We start from the raw sequence: 20,250 nt of genomic DNA, 5'->3' as shown, positions 1-20,250 counted from the left end.
CCTACGGGCGAGCCCAAGTGCGGCGTGGGGGCGGGGGGAGGCGCGCGCGCGGACGCCCGCCCTGCGCGCGGCCCGAGGCCCGTCTGCGCGCGGCCACCCCTCGGGCGGCGGCGGCGTGGTGCGGCCCGCGGCGGCAGGGGGCGGGCCCGGCGGCGGGGGCGGGCCTTCGAGGGCCAGGCGGGAAAATGGCGGACGCCTCGGGGCGCGGCGGAGGGTGAGTCCGGGCGCCCCGGGCCGGCTCGCCGGCCTCGGGGGTGTCGGGGGGGGCCCCGAGGGCTGGACGCGGAGGGCGGCCGCAGGGCCGGGGACCCTCGGAGCGGGGGGCCCCCCTCCTCAGGGCCCGTCGCCGACGTCCCCCGGGGGCCGGCCCGCCGGCGCGCGGCTTCTGCGCATGCCCGGAGCTGCCCCCTCTCGCGGGGCCGCGGGTTCGAATCCCGGGGCCGCCACGTGGGAGCGGGGCGGCGCCTGGCGGGCGGCTCTGCCTCTCTGTGCTCCAGCCCAGACGGACTTAGGACAGTCGTCATAATGCGTTAATGCATTGGGCCCCGGTGCTGTCCCTTTTGCTCAAGTCGTTTTACTTAAATATTTTTAAATTTAGGGAAGTTGTAAGTATACAGGAAAACCATGCAGGAAATAGAGTTTCCATCTGCCCCGTTATTAATAGCGCCTCGCATCGGCGTGGTGGCTTTGTGACAACACGAAGAATATTCTAGTCGTACCGTACGGTGCAGTCCTCTGTTGACTTCTGGGTGAATTCGCACCCTGAACCCTGCCCTGTCAGCTGCATTCTCATCTCCCCATTTGCAAACGAGGTGGCCAGGCTCACGGAGGGGAAGTCATCTGCCTGGCGCGGCAGGACAGGAAGGCGACCAGGCCCCAGGAACGCCCGGAGGCCGCCGCGTCCTGCCCGTGCACCGCGCCTGGCGCGCAGCAGCCATGGACTCAGGGCCCTCGAGGCCCCTGCCCTCCCGCGGCCTTGCTTTTTAAACCGCGGCGGGGATGGCTGCGCCGTCCTTGCCATGTTGGGTGAGCGTGGTTTTGACGGCGGCCGCGCACAGCTGCGCTGCCGTCTATTTCTAGAACTTTCTCAGAAGATCCAGAAACCGGGCGCCCGTTAGGCAGTAACCGCCCCCGCCGGGGGACCTCCGGCTCGCTCGCTGTCCCCGGGCCCTTGCCTAGTCTAGGTGTTTCGTATCAGCCGCGTCAGACACCGGCTGTCCCTCGTGCGTGGCCTTTTTTGCCCGCGTCATCGCAGCGGCGTTCCTTTTTCATGGCCGAGTAATATTCCGGCGCTGGGGAGGATCGTGTGTCCTCCTGCTGCTGTGATGACGGAAGCCGCGTCTGGTGACGCCCCTGGGAGTCAGAGCCGGGCCTCGGTCCCGCCCCCGGGTTCCCGGCGCCCTCCTCTGCCTGCCCCGGCCCTGGCAGCCGCCCCACTCGGCCGCACCCCCGCTGCGGCCGATGAGTCAGCCGTCCCCTCCCCTCTTACGTCAGGCTCCTGCGTGCCACGGGGCTGCTTTTTTTTTTTTTTCAATTTATTTAATTTATTTCTCTCCCCTCCATCGTCTGCTCTCTGTGTCCGCTCGCCGTGTGTCCTTCTGTGTCTGTTGTCTTCGCATTAGGCGGCTCCAGGAACCGACCCTGGGACCTTCCAGAGTGGGAGAGAGGCGATCGCTCTCTTGCGCCACCTCGGCTCCCAGTTCTGCTGCATCTTCTTATTGTCTCTCCTCTGTGTGTCGTGTCGCGCCATCTCGCCACGCCAGTTCGCCACGTCGGCCGGCACTCCTGCGCGGGGCGACTTTCCCGTGCTGGGCGGCATTTCCACGCAGGGGCCACTTCTGCGCGGGCCAGCTCGCCCTCACCGGGAGGCCCTGGGCATCGAACCCTGGACCTCCCGTATGATAGGCGGGAGCCCAATTGCTTGAGCCACATCCACTTCTCACTTCCAGGGCGTCTTAGCTCACTCGCTTTATTTTACTTTCTAAAGATTTATTTTTTATTTATTTCTTTCCCTTCCCCCTCCAGTTGTCTGCTTTCTGTGTCCAATTGTTCTTCTGTGTCCGCTTCTGTTGTTGTCAGCAGCATGGGAATCTCTGTTTCTTTTTGTTGCGTCATCTTGTTGTGTCAGCTCTCCGTGTGTGTGGCACCATTCCTGGGCGGGCTGCGCTTTCTTTCACGCTGGGCGGCTCTCCTTGCGGGGCGCACTCCTTGCGCGTGGGGCTCCCCTACGCGGGGACACCCCTGCGTGGCAGGGCACTCCTTGCGCGCATCAGCACTGCGCATGGGCCAGCTGCACACGGGTCAAGGAGGCCCCGAGTTTGAACCCTGGACCTCCCGTGTGGTAGGCAGGTGCTCTATCCATCGAGCCACGTCCCCTTCCCAGCTCGCTCGCTTTCAATTGAGGCGACGCTCATTTAAGTACAGGGTCTTAAAGTGTGTGATTCAGGGGCAGTTAGCACATCCCCTGTGCTCTGCAGCCACTCGTTAGTTCTAGAACGTTCTCATCACCCCAGAGGAGCCCCCGGGCCCACTCGCCGCCGCCCCCGCCCGCTGACAGCCGCTGCCCTGCTCATCGTCCCTCTGCTCTGCCGTGCGGGGCGTCTCGCGTGGGCCGGCCCGTACGTGTGTCCCCCGTGCCTGGCTTCGGCCCGGCCTCCTGCTTTCCTGGTTCCCCTGTGTCCTGATTCGCATCGAGGCTTCGCTCCCGTCGATGGCCGAGGGGCATTGGGGCGTCCGGGCGTCCCCTGAGGGTCTCCTGCCCGCCCGGCCCGGGCAGACCCGGCCCCTCCCTTCTAGAACTTTCCAGCCCGTCTCCCCGCCTGAACTGGGGGGGGGCGTCCTCGGCTCTCTCGTGGCTCCTTCTGCTTCTGCGCAGCCAACAGGCCGGGGGCGGTTTCCACGTTTTAAAAAGGGGAAGCACACGGCAGCACGGGGGCCTTCCGGCGAGCGCAACGAGCCAGACACGGAAGGACGGGTGTCGTCCGGGCTCGGCGGCGAGAGCCAAGTCCAACGAGCAGGTCGACGGGCCAGACGCAGAGAGAGGGCCGGGGGCGCGGGCGTAGCCGGGCGGCGGGGCGCCTGCTTCCCGCGCACGAGGTCCCGGGTTCGAGCCCCGGTGCCTCTTCCGAAAAAAAAAACAAAACCAAAAAACCCAAAGAGGAATAAACACTTCCTGACCGAAAACGCGGGCGAAGTCCCCGGGTCGGCGCCTGCAGATGGAGTTTCGCCGGCGCCCGGCCGCGCCCCCCCCTCGACGTGTCACCCGCGCCCGCCTCCCCGCCGCGAGGGCCGAGTCGACGGCGACAGGGCCTGCCTGGCTGAAAATACTTCCTCGCTGACCCTTTACCTAGAAAGCGTGGGGACAGCCGGGCCCTGGGCTGAGGCCTGGCCCCTCCTTTTTTTTTGTTTTTAGGAGGTACCAGAGATCAAACCTGGGACCCCGGAGTGGGAGGCAGGCGCTCAGCCACCAAGCTACACAAACTCCCCCATGGGAGGTGTTTTTTTTTTTCCATTTGTTTGTTTTTAGGAGGTACGGGGGATTGAACCCGGGACCTCGTATGTGGGAGGCAGGTGCTCAACCACTGAGCCACACCCACCCCCCGCCCCCCGTGAGAGGTGGTTTTTTTTTCACTTGTTTGTTTTTAGGAGGTGCTGGGGGTCGAACCCGGGACCTCGTGTGGGAGGCAGGTGCTCAACCATCGAGTCACACTCACCACCCAATGACAGTTTTTTTTTTCTGTCTGTTTTTAGGAGGCACCAGGGATCGAACCCGGGGCCTCGTACGTGGGAGGCAGGTGCTCAACTGCCGAGCTACACCCGCTCCCCAGGCCCCTCCTCCCTGGCACCCACCTCCCCTCCCCTTTCCCCCTTCCCCCCTGCACCTCCCCAAACTCTGCTCCCCCCGTGGCCCCCAGCAGGCCCCCGACGCCCGCAGGAAGCTGCAACACCGTCCAGGGCTCGGCCCGCCGGCGCCTGCCCACCTGGCGCCCTCCCTGCTTGGGCTCCGGCTCCCCGCGGGGCCGGGCCCGGGGTCCTTGGCGCCCTCCCCTCGCCAGCCCGTCCCCCTGAGGCGCCAGGACCCCGTCTCCTCTCTTCCAGGAAGCCCCCGGCCGCGGACCCCAGCACGCCCGGCGGCGCGAGGCCCAGGGGACGACGTGGGCAAGGTGAGCCGAGCCGGGCGCCGCTCCAGAAGCGCCGCTACCGCACAGGGTCCCCCCACGTCGCGCTCGTGTCAGCGCGGGCGTTGCCGGGGCGCTTATCGCGTGGGCGAATCCACGGCCGTCGTTACCGGTGCCCGGGGCACGCGGTGACACGGGGGTCCCCCAGAAGCCTCCGTTTTGGGGGGGCGGGCGCCTCCCTGCACGGGCCCTGCCGCCCGCCCCGGCCCCCAGCCGCTGCCCTCCTGCTTCGCCCAGGGGGCTCCTGCCGCGACTACGGGGCCCTGGCCCTCCCGTCGCCTCCCGCACGCCTTTGCCCCCGGCCCCTCCGTGGCTTTCCGTGGCCACAGCGCGCGTCGCCCTGCGAAGCCGCACCGGGCTCCGGGGCCCTGGCCGGGGGCGTCCTGTTTGGGGCAGACGAGACCAGGCCGGAGGACGGAAGCTTCCGGAAGGCTAGCTTCTGGCTCGTCCTCCCTGCCGGGTGCCGAGCCTGGCCACCCCGGTCCCGATGCCAGGGGCGGGCGCAGGTGGGGAGTTTCCAGGGCGAGGAGGGTGGGCCGGAGGGGGAAGAGGGGCTGGGGGCCGAGCCCACCCTGGAGGAGGGGAGGACGCTGGGGGGCAGCCCGGGCCGGGAGGGCAGGTCCCCCATGCGAGGGGCCGGCACCCTCCCAGGGCCGGGGCAGGGCGGAGCGGGCCGGTCGAGATGGTGGTCCCGGGGGCGCCAGGGAAGGTTCCAGAAGCCTCGTGGGGCTCGGCGGGCCTGGAGCTGAGGCGGGCCGGTGGGCGTGGTGGGGGTCTCGAGACCTCCGCCCACCAGCCTCCCGGGGCAGGCGTGGAAGCGCGGCCGGGGCGCCAGCAGTTTCGGGGAGGCCCCTCGGCCCAGCAGGAGGTGCGAGGCAGGTGCGGGGCGGGCGCGGGGCGGGCGCGGGGCGGGTGGTCCGCGGGCCCCGGGTGGCTGCAGGGCTGCAGGGGGTGAGCTCTAGGTCAAAGGAGGCGAGCAAGGGGCAGTGCTCAGCGGAAGCGCCTTCCTCCGCAAGGCCCCGTGTTCCTCTGACCTCATTGCTCTCGTGTTGCATACAGTAGGTGTCCCATCAATGTACATGCATACAGCAGGTGACACATAAATGTTCTTGCATACGGACGTGTTCTGCAAGCATTCTTAAATACACTAGGTGGCCTGTGAATGTCCTTGCAAAGAGTAGGTGCCCCATTATATGTATACATTTGGTGTTCCATAGATGTTCCTGTACACACTAGGTATCCTGTAAACGTTTTCACTAAGGCTCAGTGCGCTGTAAGTGTTCTTGTACGCACTTGGTGTCCCATAAACATTTTTGCATATAGTAGGCGTCCCGTAAATGTCCTCGCATACACTGAGCGCCCCGTAAATGTTGTCGCATACACGTGGTGTTCCATAAATGCTCTCGTGGACAGTACAGAGCCCACCCAAGGCCGTGAGGTGACGGGAGCCGGGAGGAGCAGTTCCTCCCGTCCCCGTCCTCCAGAGGGGCTGGCAGTCCCCGCTTCCTGGGCCGTGGGGCTCCCGGGTCCCGCCCCGCGGTCCCCGCCCCCTGCGGCCGCGTGAGCCCCAGCAGCGTCTCCCCCTCCCCCTGTGGCCCCCACCCTGCGGCTCCCGCCCCCCGCGGCCGCGTGAGCCCCAGCAGCGTCTCCCCCTCCCCCTGTGGCCCCCGCCCCCTGCGGCCCCCGCCCCCCGCGGCCGCGTGAGCCCCAGCAGCGTTTCCCCCTCCCCCTGTGGCCCCCACCCTGCGGCCCCCGCCCCCTGCGGCCCCCGCCCCCCGCGGCCGCGTGAGCCCCAGCAGCGTCTCCCCCTCGCCCTGCGGCCCCCGCCCCCCGCGGCCGCGTGAGCCCCAGCAGCGTCTCCCCCGCAGGCGGACGAGTGGTCGAGTCGCGCTACCTGCAGTACGAGAAGAAACCGGCCAGGAAGGTACCGCCGGGTCAGGCTGGGGGGCGGCCCCGGGACCCCCGCAGCTCGGGCTGGCAAGGAAGGACGCGATGGGCCGCGGCGGGGGCTGAGGGGGGCTGGGGGGACTGGGGGGGCCGCCGCGCGCGTTCGCCCCTTTGCCCGGAGACCGTCACCCCGGCGGCCACGGCGTGAGCGCGTTAGGAATCCCCCCCCCAGAGCAGCATCTCCGTTTTCAGATCGGTTTGATTTATTTTACCTCGTTTTGCGCCCGCTGTCGGCTCTCTGTGGCCGTTCGTTGTCCGCTCTCTGCGTCTCCTTTTTTGAGATACCGGGAACCAAACCCGGGACTTCCCATGTGGAAGGAGGCGCCCAATTGCTTGAGCCACGTCCTCTCCCTGCCTGTTGTGTCTCTCATCGTGTCTCCTCGTTGCGTCTCCTCGTCGCATCAGCTTCCTATCTCGCATGTCTTCTTTGGGAGGCACCAGGAACTGAACCCAGGACCCCTCCGTGTAGTAGGCAGGCGCCCAACTCTTAGGGCCACATCCGCGTCCCCATCCATCTCTGTTGAAACATCAGCTTTTCACCCCCAGACCTTCAATTTCTAACTTCCGCTCAGAAGTTTTCTCTCGAAGCACCTCACATGGGGGCCCTGGCACTGGGGATTGTCAGAGCTGTCCGCTCCTTTTAAACGACAGCTTGTAGGGAATAAACAATAGACTGGAACGGCCCTGTGGCTCGTACTTCCTGGGTAGGTAAACGTCGGCGTAGGCACAGCACAGAACACTGGGAAACCACGAGACGTGGCGGAGCGACGCGAGGACGTGCCCCGTGTGGGGGTACACGCGAGCAGCCGGTGGGTTATCAACGGGTTGCCTTTTTTCTTCCACCGCAAACGTCCTCAGAACGTGGCAAAGGGCAGGGCAGGCTTTTCCCGTTTTCCATCGAATTATGATCGAAATCGAACGTACCTTAAATCTTGTTCTGCTTCCAAGCTCGTCTCTTACCCCAGCGGGTCCTTTTTTATTTTTTAAAGATGTATTTTCTTTATTTCTCTCCTCGTCTGTTCTCTATGTCCCTTCGCTGTGTGTTCTTCTGTGTCCGCTTGGATTCTTATCAGCGGCACCCGGAATCTGTGTTTCTTTTTGTTGCATCCTCTTGTTGCGTCAGCTCTCCGTGTGGGCGGCGCCATTCCTGGGCAGGCTGCACTTTCTCTCGCACTGGGTGGCTCTCCTTGCGGGGCGCACTCCTTGCGTGTGGGGCTCCCCTGCGCGGGGGACACCCCTGCGTGGCAGGGCACTCCTTGCGCGCATCAGCGCTGCGCATGGGCCAGCTGCACACGGGTCAAGGAGGCCCGGGGTTTGAACCCTGGACCTCCTGTGTGGTAGGCGGACGCCCTGACCACTGGGCCACGTCCGCTTCCCTCCGGCCGGTTCTTGAGACACAGGCATCGGCTCTAGCGAGGAACGAGGCCCCCCGTCCCCCGAGCGTGCCGTGGACGCCCCCGCCCGCTCCTCCACAGAGGGGGGCGGTTTGCTCTTCGCCCTTTTCAGGTGGCTGTGAAAACTGGGTCACAGCTGCGTGTCCCTGCGCAGCGATTCTTAAAATCGAGATATGGGTGACGTAGCGCGAGCTTGGCCCTTTGCAGCGGACAGCGGGCGAGCTTTAGCAGACGTGGGCGGTCGATCGAGACAGAGACCGGCCCCCCTCGGCCCCCCAAAACCCCCCCTGCCCCCCTGGGCCACGGCGGGCCTGCCCGCTGCCCCCCGTGCCCGGAGGCCTCACCCGTGGTGTCCTGCCGTGGCTTCCTCCACCTCCCGCCGGGGTCCACCCTGGCCCGAGCCTCCCGCCCCCTGTTCCTGCCGCTGGAGGCGCGTTCCGGTGCGACACGCCAGCCTGCTCCCCGCGCCCCGGGCGCAGCGCTGTCGGGCGGCTGCCCGTGCTGGGCGGCGGGGGACCGGGCCGCGCCCAGGCCGCTCGCTCCTTTAGTTGCGTGGACACACGCGTTCCTCCCGTGGGGTCGGCAGGCACCCGGGAGCGGGCTCGCTGGGGCGGGTGGAGGCCTCTGTCCCGCCTCGTGAGGAAGTGCCGGGCTCTTGGGGGCGGCCGCGCCGTTCACGTCCCCACCGGCAGCGCCCGCGGGCTCCAGCGGGTGTCTTGAAATTTCCGCTGTGCTGGTGGGAGTGAGGCAGGGCCTCGATGCAGGTTTGATCAGCGTCCACTCAGCCAAAGGCGTGCTGGTGCTGAACACCAGAAATTGGCTGGTTCCTATACAGGGTATTTATTTGGGGTAAGAGCTCACAGACACCAGGACATGAAGCGGAAGTTACTTCCCTCACCAACGTCTATTTCCACGTGTCGGAGCAGGATGGTTGCCGACGTCTGCGCGGGCTCAGGCTTCCTGGGTCCCTCCTTCCAAGGTCTGGCTTCTCTCTGGGCTCAGGGTCCCTCCTTCCAGGGTCCGGCTTCTCTCTGGGCTCAGGGTCCCTCCTTCCAGGGTCTGGCTTCTCTCTGGGCTCAGGGTCCCTCCCTTCCAGGGTCCGGCTTCTCTCTGGGCTCAGGGTCCCTCCCTTCCAGGGTCTGGCTTCTCTCTGGGCTCAGGGTCCCTCCTTCCAGGGTCCGGCTTCTCTCTGGGCTCAGGGTCCCTCCTTCCAGGGTCCGGCTTCTCTCTGGGCTCAGGGTCCCTCCTTCTAGGGTCTGGCTTCTCCCTGGGCTCAGGGTCCCTCCTTCCAGGGTCTGGCTTCTCTCTGGGCTCAGGGTCCCTCCTTCCAGGGTCTGGCTTCTCTCTGGGCTCAGGGTCCCTCCTTCCAGGGTCTGGCTTCTCTCTGGGCTCAGGGTCCCTCCTTCCAGGGTCCGGCTTCTCTCTGGGCTCAGGGTCCCTCCCTTCCAGGGTCCGGCTTCTCTCTGGGCTCAGGGACCCTCCTTCCAGGGTCTGGCTTCTCTCTGGGCTCAGGGTCCCTCCTTCCAGGGTCCGGCTTCTCTCTGGGCTCAGGGTCCCTCCTTCCAGGGTCCGGCTTCTCTCTGGGCTCAGGGTCCCTCCTTCCAGGGTCTGGCTTCTCTCTGGGCTCAGTGTCCCTCTTTCCAGGGTCTGGCTTCTCTCTGGGCTCAGGGTTCCTCCTTCCAGGGTCCGGCTTCTCTCTGGGCTCAGGGTCCCTCCTTCCAGGGTCTGGCTTCTCTCTGGGCTCAGGGTCCCCCCTCCCAGGGTCTGGCTTCTCTCTGGGCTCAGGGTTCCTCCTTCCAGGGTCCGGCTTCTCTCTGGGCTCAGGGTCCCTCCTTCCAGGGTCCGGCTTCTCTCTGGGCTCAGGGTCCCCCCTCCCAGGGTCTGGCTTCTCTCTGGGCTCAGGGTTCCTCCTTCCAGGGTCCGGCTTCTCTCTGGGCTCAGGGTCCCTCCTTCCAGGGTCTGGCTTCTCTCTGGGCTCAGGGTCCCTCCTTCCAGGGTCTGGCTTCTCTCTGGGCTCAGGGTCCCTCCTTCCAGGGTCTGGCTTCTCTCTGGGCTCAGGGTTCCTCCTTCCAGGGTCTGGCTTCTCTCTGGGCTCAGGGTCCCTCCTTCCAGGGTCCGGCTTCTCTCTGGGCTCAGGGTCCCTCCTTCCAGGGTCCGGCTTCTCTCTGGGCTCAGTGTCCCTCCTTCCAGGGTCTGGCTTCTCTCTGGGCTCAGGGTCCCCCCTTCCAGGGTCCGGCTTCTCTCTGGGCTCAGGGTCCCTCCCTTCCAGGGTCCGGCTTCTCTCTGGGCTCAGGGTCCCTCCCTTCCAGGGTCTGGCTTCTTCCTGGGCTCAGGGTCCCTCCCTTCCAGGGTCTGGCTTCTCTCTGGGCTCAGGGTCCCTCCTTCCAGGGTCTGGCTTCTCTCTGGGCTCAGGGTCCCCCCTTCCAGGGTCTGGCTTCTCTCAGGGCTCAGGGTTCCTCCTTCCAGGGTCTGGCTTCTCTCTGGGCTCAGGGTCCCCCCTTCCAGGGTCTGGCTTCTCTCAGGGCTCAGGGTCCCTCCCTTCCAGGGTCCGGCTTCTCTCTGGGCTCAGGGCCCCTCCTTCCAGGGTCCGGCTTCTCTCTGGGCTCAGGGTCCCTCCTTCCAGGGTCCGGCTTCTCTCTGGGCTCAGGGTCCCTCCTTCCAGGGTCTGGCTTCTCTCTGGGCTCAGGGTCCCTCCCTTCCAGGGTCTGGCTTCTCTCTGGGCTCAGTGTCCCTCCTTCCAGGGTCCGGCTTCTCTCTGGGCTCAGGGTCCCTCCCTTCCAGGGTCCGGCTTCTCTCTGGGCTCAGGGTCCCTCCTTCCAGGGTCCGGCTTCTCTCTGGGCTCAGGGTCCCTCCTTCCAGGGTCTGGCTTCTCTCTGGGCTCAGGGTCCCTCCCTTCCAGGGTCTGGCTTCTCTCTGGGCTCAGTGTCCCTCCTTCCAGGGTCTGGCTTCTCTCTGGGCTCAGGTTCCCTCCTTCCAGGGTCCGGCTTCTCTCTGGGCTCAGGGTCCCTCCTTCCAGGGTCTGGCTTCTCTCTGGGCTCAGGGTCCCTCCCTTCCAGGGTCTGGCTTCTCTCTGGGCTCAGGGTCCCTCCTTCCAGGGTCTGGCTTCTCTCTGGGCTCAGGTTCCCTCCTTCCAGGGTCCGGCTTCTCTCTGGGCTCAGGGTCCCTCCTTCCAGGGTCTGGCTTCTCTCTGGGCTCAGGGTCCCTCCCTTCCAGGGTCCGGCTTCTCTCTGGGCTCGGTCCCTCCTTCCAGGGTCTGGATTCTCTCTCCTCTGGGAGCTGACTTCCCAGGCTCCAGCTTAAGGCTTCAGCATCAAACTCCAACCTCAGACACCCTCAACTCTGTCCTTTGCCTTTTCTCTGTGAGTCCCCACCTCCCAGGAATGCCGTACTGGCACAAAAGGTTTACATAATTCGTTAGCCAAGTAAACCTATGAATCCAATATAACCTAATATTCCCAGAGAAGATCAGGTTATAAACATAATCCGGTATTTCTTTTCGGAATTCATCCATAATATCAAACTGCTATACCCCGGCTGGGTTCTTTCACCAGCGCATTGTCGTTTTCTCCGTGCAGCTCACACAATCGTGTCGCTAGACTCATGCCCGCGTAGGTCACGTTTCTTAGTGTCGCTGTACGCGGCGTCTCCTTTTAGCGTCACTTTCCAGGAGAGGTGTTGCTGGTTCACCGCTGGAAAGGTGACTGGTTTCTTCGTACATTAATCTCGTGTCCTGTCAGCCGCTAAGCTCGTTTACTGGTTGCAGAGGCACTTTCGAAGGAGTCGTGGAATGTTCTGTGTAGAGAGCCGCGTCTGCGAATCAGGATGGTCTTCTCTCTCCTAACCTGTGGGTCTTAGTTCTTACTTGATGTCAACTCTGCACGTTGTAGCGTTTTAGGTCTTTCCAAGAGCTGCCTTCTTGCTGTAGTTTATGTTTTTGGTGGCGATGCTAGGTCTGGGAGCTGCTCACTCTTTCGTGAGTTCTGGCGATTAATTCTGCATAAAAACCTCGCTTTTCCTGACAACTAAAACCATAATGCATAGAAAATGAACACTGAAAAGAGTACAGAGCGCCGCCCCCCGACGGCCCCCCGCCATCTCGAAGGCGATCGCGGGGAAACCTTGGTCATGCTCCCCGAGTTCTCCCTGGGAAAACCAGACCGAGGCCAGCCCCAGAGTCTGGAGGCAAGCGGGGCGGCCAGGGGACATACCGTGGCCCCGACGCCCCGCGTGTCCCCGTGACAGGCCCCCGCAGCCGCCGACGCGGCGAAGCCCGCTGGGAAGGCGCCCGACGGCGGACGGAAGTCGAGCCTGCTGCAGAGGAGCCGAGGTGCGTGCTGGGCGAGGCGGGCGGGCCCGGCCGGGACCCCCGCTCTGCTTCCCGGGAAGGGCCAGAGAGGGAGCCGGTGGGTGGGGGCTGGCGGGAGAGGAGCGGGGCAGCCTCCCCACCGCAGAGCCAGTCACCCCTGGTTTACTCGACGGCTCCCCCTCGGACCCCCGGGTCCCCCGACGGGCTCGCCGAGGCCGCCTCCCCCTCGGGTTGCTTCTTCCCTTCCTTCCGCGGCGGCGGCGGGCGTGAGTTTCCATTTTCTGACCGCAGAAGCGACAGGCATCCCCTCGGGAGACGCCGGGCGGGGGGCGCTCACGGCCCCGGCAGGCAGGCGCTGTCCGCGTATCCGGCGTTCGCTTCTAGACATCGTGCTCCGGGAAGAGTCGGCCCGGGCCCACTCCACGCAGCCCTCGGCGCTCGACGCCCCCAGCCCGTAACGGCTGCCTTTGGCCGACGCGGGTTTGGTCATGCGTCAGGGTTTGTGCTTTCATCCTGCAGCTGCGGCGAGGGCCGCGCCGTGGGGTCCGGTGGCAGCGCCCCGCCTCCCCGCCGCGGCCACCCTGCCCCAGGGGACGCGGCGGTATCTAGAGAGATTCCTTCCCACCCCACTGGGGACGGGGCCAGAGATGCCCCTGCGGCCACACGGGGCGGCCCCCGTCGAAGAAGGGGCCGGCACCGTGAAAACATCAGCGCGGTAAACGCGCAGGTCTGCTTGGCGGTTTAAACCTCGTTGCCACGGCCGCCCTCTCCGCGTCAGTCCCTCTCACGGTCGCCCGGCGGTTAGTTAAGTCGTGTGGCCGCCAGCCGCCGACACGGCAGAGCGTCCCGTACACGTCGGCAGCCCCTGGCTTAACTGACGCACGTGGCTCGTCGCCGGTGACGCTGCACGGTTTTAAAAAGAGGCGCAGAGAGGAAGAGGCCATCCGGGGCGATGAGATGCCAGAAGCAGCAGGAGAAAGACAGGAAAAGGGTAGAGGGAAAAAATGACACAGCCGGATGTGAGGCTCAGAGGGAGAAAATTGTGTGACCGCACACGGGAGCCTCGTAGATGGGAAACCACGTGGCACGTGCTAGATTCTCGTAGACGGGAAACCGTGTGGCCACGTGTCGGATTCTCGTAGACGGAAACCACGTGGCACATGTCGGATTCTCATAGATGGGGAAACCACGTGGCCGCACATGGGAGCCTCGTAGATAGGAAACCATGTGGTACGTGTCAGATTCTCGTAGACGGGAAAACCATGTGGCCGCGTGTCAGATTCTCGTAGACGGGAAAACACGTGGCCGCGTGTCAGATTCTCGTAGACGGGAAAACACGTGGCCGCGTGTCAGATTCTCGTAGATGGGGGAGCTGCGTGGCTGCACACAGGATCCTCAAAGATGGGGAAACTGCAGCTACGTGGCTGACTTTCATGGGTGGAGAGGTCATGTGGCTGCATGTCAGACTTTTGCAGACGGGGAAACTGCGTGGCCGTGTGTCGGATTCTCGTAGACGGGAAACCACGTGGCCGCACACAGGATCCCCATAGATGGGAAACTGCACGGCCACGTGGCTGGCTCTCATGGGCGGAGAGGCCACGGGGCCGCGTGTAGGATTCTCGTAGATGGGAAACTGCGTGGCTGCATGTAGGATTCTCGTGGCCACTTGTAGGGTTCTCGTGGCCACGTGTAGGGCTCTTGCAGGCGGGGAGACCGCGTGGCCGCATGCAGGGGCGTCCACCCTGACGACGGCGTCTTCTGAACTCGGCACCCCTTAGCGTCGTCTTCCCGGTATGAGGCGCCCTTTTGCAGCTGGAGTTGAACGCCCCACCGAGGGCGAAGGCCGGGGATCCCCGTGGGTGCTCGGCGCCCCCCGCCCGGCCAGCCGCCGAGGGTCGGGGCGCCGCCCACGCTGCCCCGCTCGACCCGGGCGTCCCCGGCTGACCGCGCGGTGCCCGTTTGGCCGCAGATGGCAGCGGGCCCGGGAAGGGCGACCTGCAGTCCACGCTGCTGGAGGGACACGGCGCCGCGCCGCCCGAGCTGGACCTGTCCGCCATCCACGGTAGGGGCCGCCCCGCGCCGCCGGGACCCGCGCCCGACGCCGCGGTAGCCGCACCCTCGCACTCCTCTCCCTCGCCGCAGATAAAAGCGCGCTCAGGAGGACGCCGCAGCTGGAGAAGACGCTCTCCAAGAAGCCGGAAGCCTCCTTCTCCGCCTCGCGCAAGGGGAGCCCCGTGAGTGCCCGGGACGGGAGGGGGGCGCCGGCTGGCACGGGGCGCGGCCCGAGAGCCGGCAGGACGCGCGGCGACGGCGCCCCCCTCCCCGGGCCCTGCCAGCCGCCGCCCTGGCCGGCGGGAGGACGGCGGCCGAGGGGCCGTGGGGGGCACCGGCTTCCGTCCCGGGCACCTCCGGCCGCCCCTCGAGCCGCGCCCTCCTGCCCAGAGCGCGGCGCCATTGGCGAGGTGGGCGGCGGGTGCCCGGGGCGGGCATGGAGCGGCCTCCCATGCTCTTCCCCCAGGACGGGCGCGAGTCGGCGGACGAGCTGGAGTCGCAGGCGCTGCTCTTCGCGCTGCTGGCCGTGAAGGTAGGAGCGGGCCGCCGCGGGGGGCCGTGGCCGCGGCGCGCAGGCCTGACCGGGCGCCGGCCCCGCAGGTGGAGGGCAGCCTGGCGCGGCTGGAGCAGAAGGCGGAGGGCGAGCTGCTGGCGCTGGCCCGGGAGCGGCGGGCGCTGCAGGCGCGGGCCCACGAGCTGAGGCGCGGGCTGCTGCTCTCGCAGAGGACGCGGGCGCTGGAGGCCGCCCTGGACGCGCAGGTGGGCCACGGGCGCCCGGGTGGGCTGTGGGTGCCTGGGTGGGCTGTGGGCTGTGGGTGTATAGGTGGGCTGTGGGTGCCTGGGTGGACTGTGGGCTGTGGGTGCCTGGGTGGGCTGTGGGTGCCCGGGTGGGCTGTGGGTGCCCGGGTGGGCTGTGGGTGCATGGGTGGGCTGTGGGCTGTGGGTGCATAGGTGGGCTGTGGGTGCCTGGGTGGGCTGTGGGCTGTGGGTGCATAGGTGGGCTGTGGGTGCACGGGTGGGCTGTGGGCTGTGGGTGCATAGGTGGGCTGTGGGTGCCTGGGTGGGCTGTGGGCTGTGGGTGCATGGGTGGGCTATGGTTGCTCAGGTGGGCTGTGGGCTGTGGGTGCCCGGGTGGGCTGTGGGTGCATGGGTGCATGGGTGGGCTGTGGGTGCCCGGGTGGGCTGTGGGCTGTGGGTGCCTGGGTGGGCTGTGGGTGCCTGGGTGGGCTGCGGGCTATGGGTGTGCAGGTGGGCTGTGGGTGCCTGGGTGGGCTGTGGGTGCACAGCTGAACTGTGGACTGTGCGTTGCGGGTGCCCGGGTGGGCTGTGGGTGGTTGGGTGGGCTGTGGGTGCTCAGGAGGGCTGTGGGCGCCTGGATGGGCTGTGGGTGCTCAGGTGGCTGTGGGTGTCTGGGTGGGCTGTGGGCGTCTGGATGGGCTGTGGGTGCCTGGGTGGGCTGTGGGCTGTGGGTGCCCGGGTGGGCTGTGGGCTGTGGGTGCCCGGGTGGGCTGTGGGTGCTCAGGTGGGCTGTGGGTGGTTGGGTGGGCTGTGGGTGCACAGCTGAACTGTGGACTGTGCATTGCGGGTGCCCGGGTGGGCTGTGGGCTATGGGTGTGCAGGTGGGCTGTGGGTGCCCGGGTGGGCTGGGGGCTGGGGGCCGCGTGCCGTGGGTGCCGTGGAGCTGGCATCTCGGCTGCGTGCCCTGCCCTGCCCGCCCGAGGAGTCTGTCTCGCGGGGCCCGTGGTCAGCGGCAGGCGTCTCCCCACCGGGCGCCGCCCGGGCCTGGGGCTGGGTGCCGGGGCCCCCGTCAGGTATGGGGGGCTGGGTTACGGGGCAGAGGCCCGGGGCCGCCTCGTCACTGCCGGGTCCTCACCCCCTGCCACCGCGAGCCGAGGCCTGCGTGGGGTCCCAGGCCCGCCCGAGGCTGGGGTCCCGGGGGAGGCGGTGCAGGGCGGGCGTCCTCGTGGGGGGCTGGGGGCCGGGGCCATGGCGTGTGCCCTCGAGGGCCTCCAGCGCCCAGGGAGCGCCAGCAGGAGGGCGGGAAGGGGCGCCCAGGAGACGCGCGCCTGGCGTGGGACCCTGACGTGCCTGCGCGGCGGCATCACGAGGGGTCCAGCGGGCGGGCCCGGGGGCGGCCTCGAGGCTGCATGGGCCGGGGACGCCCCCAAGCAGGGCCCGCCCGAGCCCCTTAGCGCCCCGCCCGCGGCGTGGGGACGCGCTGCCGCCGCCTGCCCAGCGTGACCCCTGCCGCCCCCGCCTGCAGGCGCAGATGCTGGAGCCCCTCGAGGCGGTGGCCGGGTCCTTCCGCGAGCGCTACGGGACCCTCGCCGGCGCCCTGGACGCCACGCGGCACGAGCTGCCCGCACGCTCCATCCACCTGGCGGGAGACGGGCCGCGGCTGCTGGGTAGGAGGCGGGCGGTGGCGGCGCCCCCATCGGGAGAGGGGGACCCCGAGGCAGGGAGGTCAGGCCCGGGGGAGGACGCGGTGGGGTGCAAGCCCGGGGACCGGGCACCCGGGAGGGTGTCCTTGTGCCATCGGCTGCCGCCAGGCGGGCGGTCAGTGCAGCGGGCTGTGACGTGGGCTCGGGCGCCTGGCCGCCCCGCTGCGCCTCCCGAGACGCGGCTTTCCCGGCGCGTGCCCTGCGCGCCTCCCTCCTCCACGACGGGCCCGTGGGAAACGGCTTTCCCCGGGACCGACAGCCGGGCGTGGGTGGGCAGTGGGGGGAGCGGGCGGGCACGCGGCAGAAGCCGGCGACAGCGGCGCAGCGCGCGCCGGCCCGGGGCCGTGGGTGTTCGTGAGTGTCGAGGCCCCCGGCGGGGCCCCCCCCCGATGACCCCTCAGACGTGGACACGCCGCAGCAGGGGCCCCGCGGCGCAGCCGGCGCCCAGATTTCGTGCCTCCGTCCCCCCGTCTCTGAGAGCGTGCCACTGCCCGCCCGCCCCGGGGCGTGTCGGCGCGACGGGAGCCCCTGGTGGCCGCCACCCATGGCCCCTCTCCCCCCAGACGCGCTGCAGCTCGAGCTGGCCGCCACGCGGCGTCTCCTGGGCGAGCTGGCGCCCGGCACCACGGAGGACGGCGCGCGGGCCCTGGAGCTCCTGCGCGAGCTGAAGGACGCGGCCGCGGACAAGGACCTCGAGCTGCGCAGGTAGCGCCGGGCGCGGCCCGAGGGAAGGGGCAGCCCCCGCGGGGGCCAGGCGTGGGGGCCGAGAAATCCGGGCCCTTGGCGAGCGGCCGCTTCCCAAGTGGCACGAGGTCCCGGCGGGCCGGTGGGACCCCTTTTCTTGGCTCTGGTGAGCGTAGCCGCCACCCACGGCCTCTTCGTCTTCTAATCCGCTTGCTTTGTTTTTTTTTTCTTAGTTGGTACTGGGAATCGAACCCAAGGCCTTATGTGTGGGAGGCAGGTGCTCAACCATGAGCCACGCCCGTACAACAAGAGTTGCTTTTTCCTTTGTTTCTTTTTATTCTTTAGGAGGCACCGGGGATCGAACCTGGGACCTCGTACGTGGGAGGCAGGTGTTCAACCACTGAGCCACACCCGCTCCCCAACAAGAGTTGGTTTTTTCATTTTTTTACTTTTTAGGAGGCACCAGGGATTGAACCCGGGACCTCGTGTGTGTGAGGCAGGTGCTCAGCCCCTGGGCTACACCTGCTCCCCGATGAGAGCTAGTTTTTCATTTTTTTCTTTTTTAAGAGGCACCGGGGATCGAACCCAGGACCTCGTATGTGGGAGGCGGGTGCTCAACCACCGAGCTCCTCCCCGCCCCACACTGGCCCACCCTCGAGTCGGTTCTCAGGTGCCGCCGGCCGGGCAGCTGTGGGTGCGGCATGCGGGCGGCGGGCAGCAGGGGGGCCGGGCCCGCCCGGGAGAACGCGCACGAGGGGCCGAGGGCACCACCCCTCGCGGCGGCCTTCCCCACGCGGCGGGCGCCTTCCGGGGCGTTCCGGGGCCCGCGCATTTCCCCGGCGCCCTCGGATCAGCCTCCCCGCGCCGGGCCGCCCCGGGCCCCTGCAGCGCCCGCCGCGGGGGGTGTCGCGCCCTCACCCGTCGCCTCGCGCCCGCAGGAGCTTCGCCCGCGTCCTGGAACTCTCCGCCGAGGCGAGCAAGGAGGCGGCGCTGACGAGCCAGGAGGCCTGGGAGGCGGCGCGGGGTGCGCCCGCCCTCAGCCGCTGCTACTTCCAGCGCGAGGCCGGCGGCGGCGAGCCCCCCGGAGCACCCCCGGGCGCCCCGCTGGCGGCCGGCGACGGGCTGCGCACGCCCTGAGCGGCCCGGTGCCCTGTCCCCGCGGGACCGACGGCCCCGCACTCGGCCGTGGGTGACGGGCTCGCCTCCGAGACGTGAATAAAGCAAGCCGCGCTGCGGCCGCAGCCGTGGCGTTCCCGTGGACGCAGTGCGTGGCCGGAGCCGTCCTTCCGCGGGGCCGGCCGCGAGGCCCCCCCGGGACCCCCTGCCCCAGAACTGGGGAAACGGCCCCGGGTGGGCTCAGGGCGCCCGGGACACGGAGCCGGGACCCCACCGTCCCCCCGGCCTCCGTGGCCGCGCGGGCGTCCAGCAGCCGCGTGGCCGCTCGTTGCCTCCCCCCACGGCGAAGGCCGGAGAAAGATGATGGGTGAAACGGGGCGGCGCAGGGGACCCCGAAACAGCCTCGCGCCTGGAATCGAGGGGCCAGAGTGCCGAGGCAGGGACGGTGTGACCCCGCACGGCGCCGCTGTCCTCTCCCATTAAGAGGCAAGTGGCTGCGTGGGCCACCCACCCGGGACGCGCCTTCGTCCCTCGGACCCGTGGGCCGGACACAGGGCGTGAGGCGGCGGCCACTGGAAGTGCGGTGGTGCATCCGCACCGTCCCCGTGGGCCATTCTAGAACGTTCTTTCTGCCCTGAAGGACGCCCGTCCCCCCCCTCGGCGACCCCCACGTGCCTCCCGCGTCGGGCTCGGCCTGTCCCAGGCGTGCCGTGGAAACGGAGTCGGATGCGCACTTGTCCCTCCGCGCCGCGTCCCCAGGGCTCCCCGTGTCGGCGTGGAAACCAGAGCGTCGTTTCTCGTGACGGCACGAGGACGTGCCCCCCGGTCCTCCCCGTCGGCGCTGGGAGATTCTCGGGGGGCTCCCACCTTCCGCTTTTACAAATAAAGTCGCCGCGGTCGCCCGCGTTGTGGCGTGAGCGTCCTCGCCTTTCTCGGGCCCGCGCCTGGCGGCGGGCGGCGGCCGGGTCCTGTGGCACCTCATGTCCGGCCAGCCCGTCCCCTCGGCCGCCACGCCGTCCCGCGCGCCCCAGTGCTTTGCGAGGCCGCGCATCTCACCCGCTTCGGTGGTCCCAGTGGCCCCCGGGCGTTGGCGTTCCCCGGACGAGTAACGTGCGTCTTTTCCTGCGCGCATCGGCCGCGTGCGTGTCTTTGGGAAAACATCCATCCGGGCCCTTCGCGCCGTTTGCGGTCGGGGTATTTTTCCTTTTAGCAGCGCGCTGTGAGTTATCCTCCCGGGGCTGCCGCGGCTGACCCCGCAACGGGGCGGCTGGGACGGACGCTGTCCTGTCCGAGGTGGTGGTGCCAGGTCGGACGTCGCGGCCCCTGAGGGACGACCCCGCCTCGAGGTCCCCAACCCATTTCACCTGCCAAGGCCGCCGTCCCAAACAAGCGTTGCCCCCTGAGGTTCCCGGTGGACGTGGGCTTTGGGGCGACGCCATCCGAGCCACTGCGCACCGGGAGGGCGCATCGTCTGTTCCGGACACAAGTCCCTGCGCGGGTGGCCGACGGGCAGAGACTTCCTCCCGTCAGTTTTACTTCTTTTTCGTCATTGGCGTCTTCCGACCCGAGACTTTCCCTCTGACGATGTCTCTGGCCCGGGGGTCGTTTGTCGCAGAGGAAAGGCGGGGAGGGGGCTGTCCGAGCCCGTGTTCAGGGCGGCGGGGACTGGCTGGCGCGCTCGGTCTGGCGTGAGCGACGAGGCGCTGTCCTCAGACCCGCCACCGGGAGTGCGGGCGCCCGCATCACGGGTGTGAGCGGCGAGCAGCTCGGCGGTGCCGGAAAGTTCCAGAATGGCGCCGGCGCGGGGACGCCTGGAGCGGGGCCGGGCCGCGGCGCGCTCAGGAGGTGGCTGCCGAGCTCTTCTCCTTCCGGTTTCAGAGCAAAACCAGCAGGGGGCGGCGGTGCCACGTGGGCGCAGGCTCGGGGGCGCCCCTGGAGCGCGTGCGCGCACGGGACAGCCCGCAGGTGTCCTGCGTCGTTTACTGCCAGCTGCCGTCTGTCCGTCCAGCTCTTTCTATCTTGACTAGCGTCTGTCTTATCTGTCCACGCAACCGTCGTTCATCCATCACTCACATCATCCAGCCACCCACCCACTCACCCACCCATCACCCACCCATTAGCCACCCATCAGC

At 67.8% G+C, this 20,250-nt stretch overlaps 1 protein-coding gene across 1 annotated transcript; it reads left to right on the top strand.

Moving 5' to 3' along the window:
* Positions 1-164: 164 nt before the first annotated feature.
* On the top strand, positions 165-19,035 carry HAUS8 (HAUS augmin like complex subunit 8). The gene is made up of 11 exons (XM_058292875.2): positions 165-214; positions 4,099-4,163; positions 6,047-6,102; positions 11,762-11,846; positions 13,795-13,887; positions 13,968-14,059; positions 14,344-14,409; positions 14,478-14,636; positions 16,141-16,282; positions 16,882-17,023; positions 17,941-19,035. Exons 1-11 carry the CDS (start codon positions 186-188, stop codon positions 18,137-18,139), a joined length of 1,128 nt encoding a protein of 375 aa, XP_058148858.1. The 5' UTR covers positions 165-185; the 3' UTR covers positions 18,140-19,035.
* Positions 19,036-20,250: the final 1,215 nt, after the last annotated feature.

Source organism: Dasypus novemcinctus, unplaced genomic scaffold (genome assembly GCF_030445035.2).
Source record: "Dasypus novemcinctus isolate mDasNov1 unplaced genomic scaffold, mDasNov1.1.hap2 scaffold_432, whole genome shotgun sequence".
Classification (NCBI taxonomy): Eukaryota; Metazoa; Chordata; class Mammalia; order Cingulata; family Dasypodidae; genus Dasypus; species Dasypus novemcinctus.
This window is presented reverse-complemented; position numbering and strand designations above follow the sequence as displayed.

Bases quoted from the DNA above. Each gene is read 5' to 3' on its own strand.
- HAUS8 (XM_058292875.2), top strand. From the start codon at position 186: ATGGCGGACGCCTCGGGGCGCGGCGGAGG. The intron at 13,888-13,967 runs GTAGGGGCCGCC...CCCTCGCCGCAG, and splicing joins GGACCTGTCCGCCATCCACG to ATAAAAGCGCGCTCAGGAGG. The intron at 14,637-16,140 runs GTGGGCCACGGG...CCCCGCCTGCAG, and splicing joins AGGCCGCCCTGGACGCGCAG to GCGCAGATGCTGGAGCCCCT.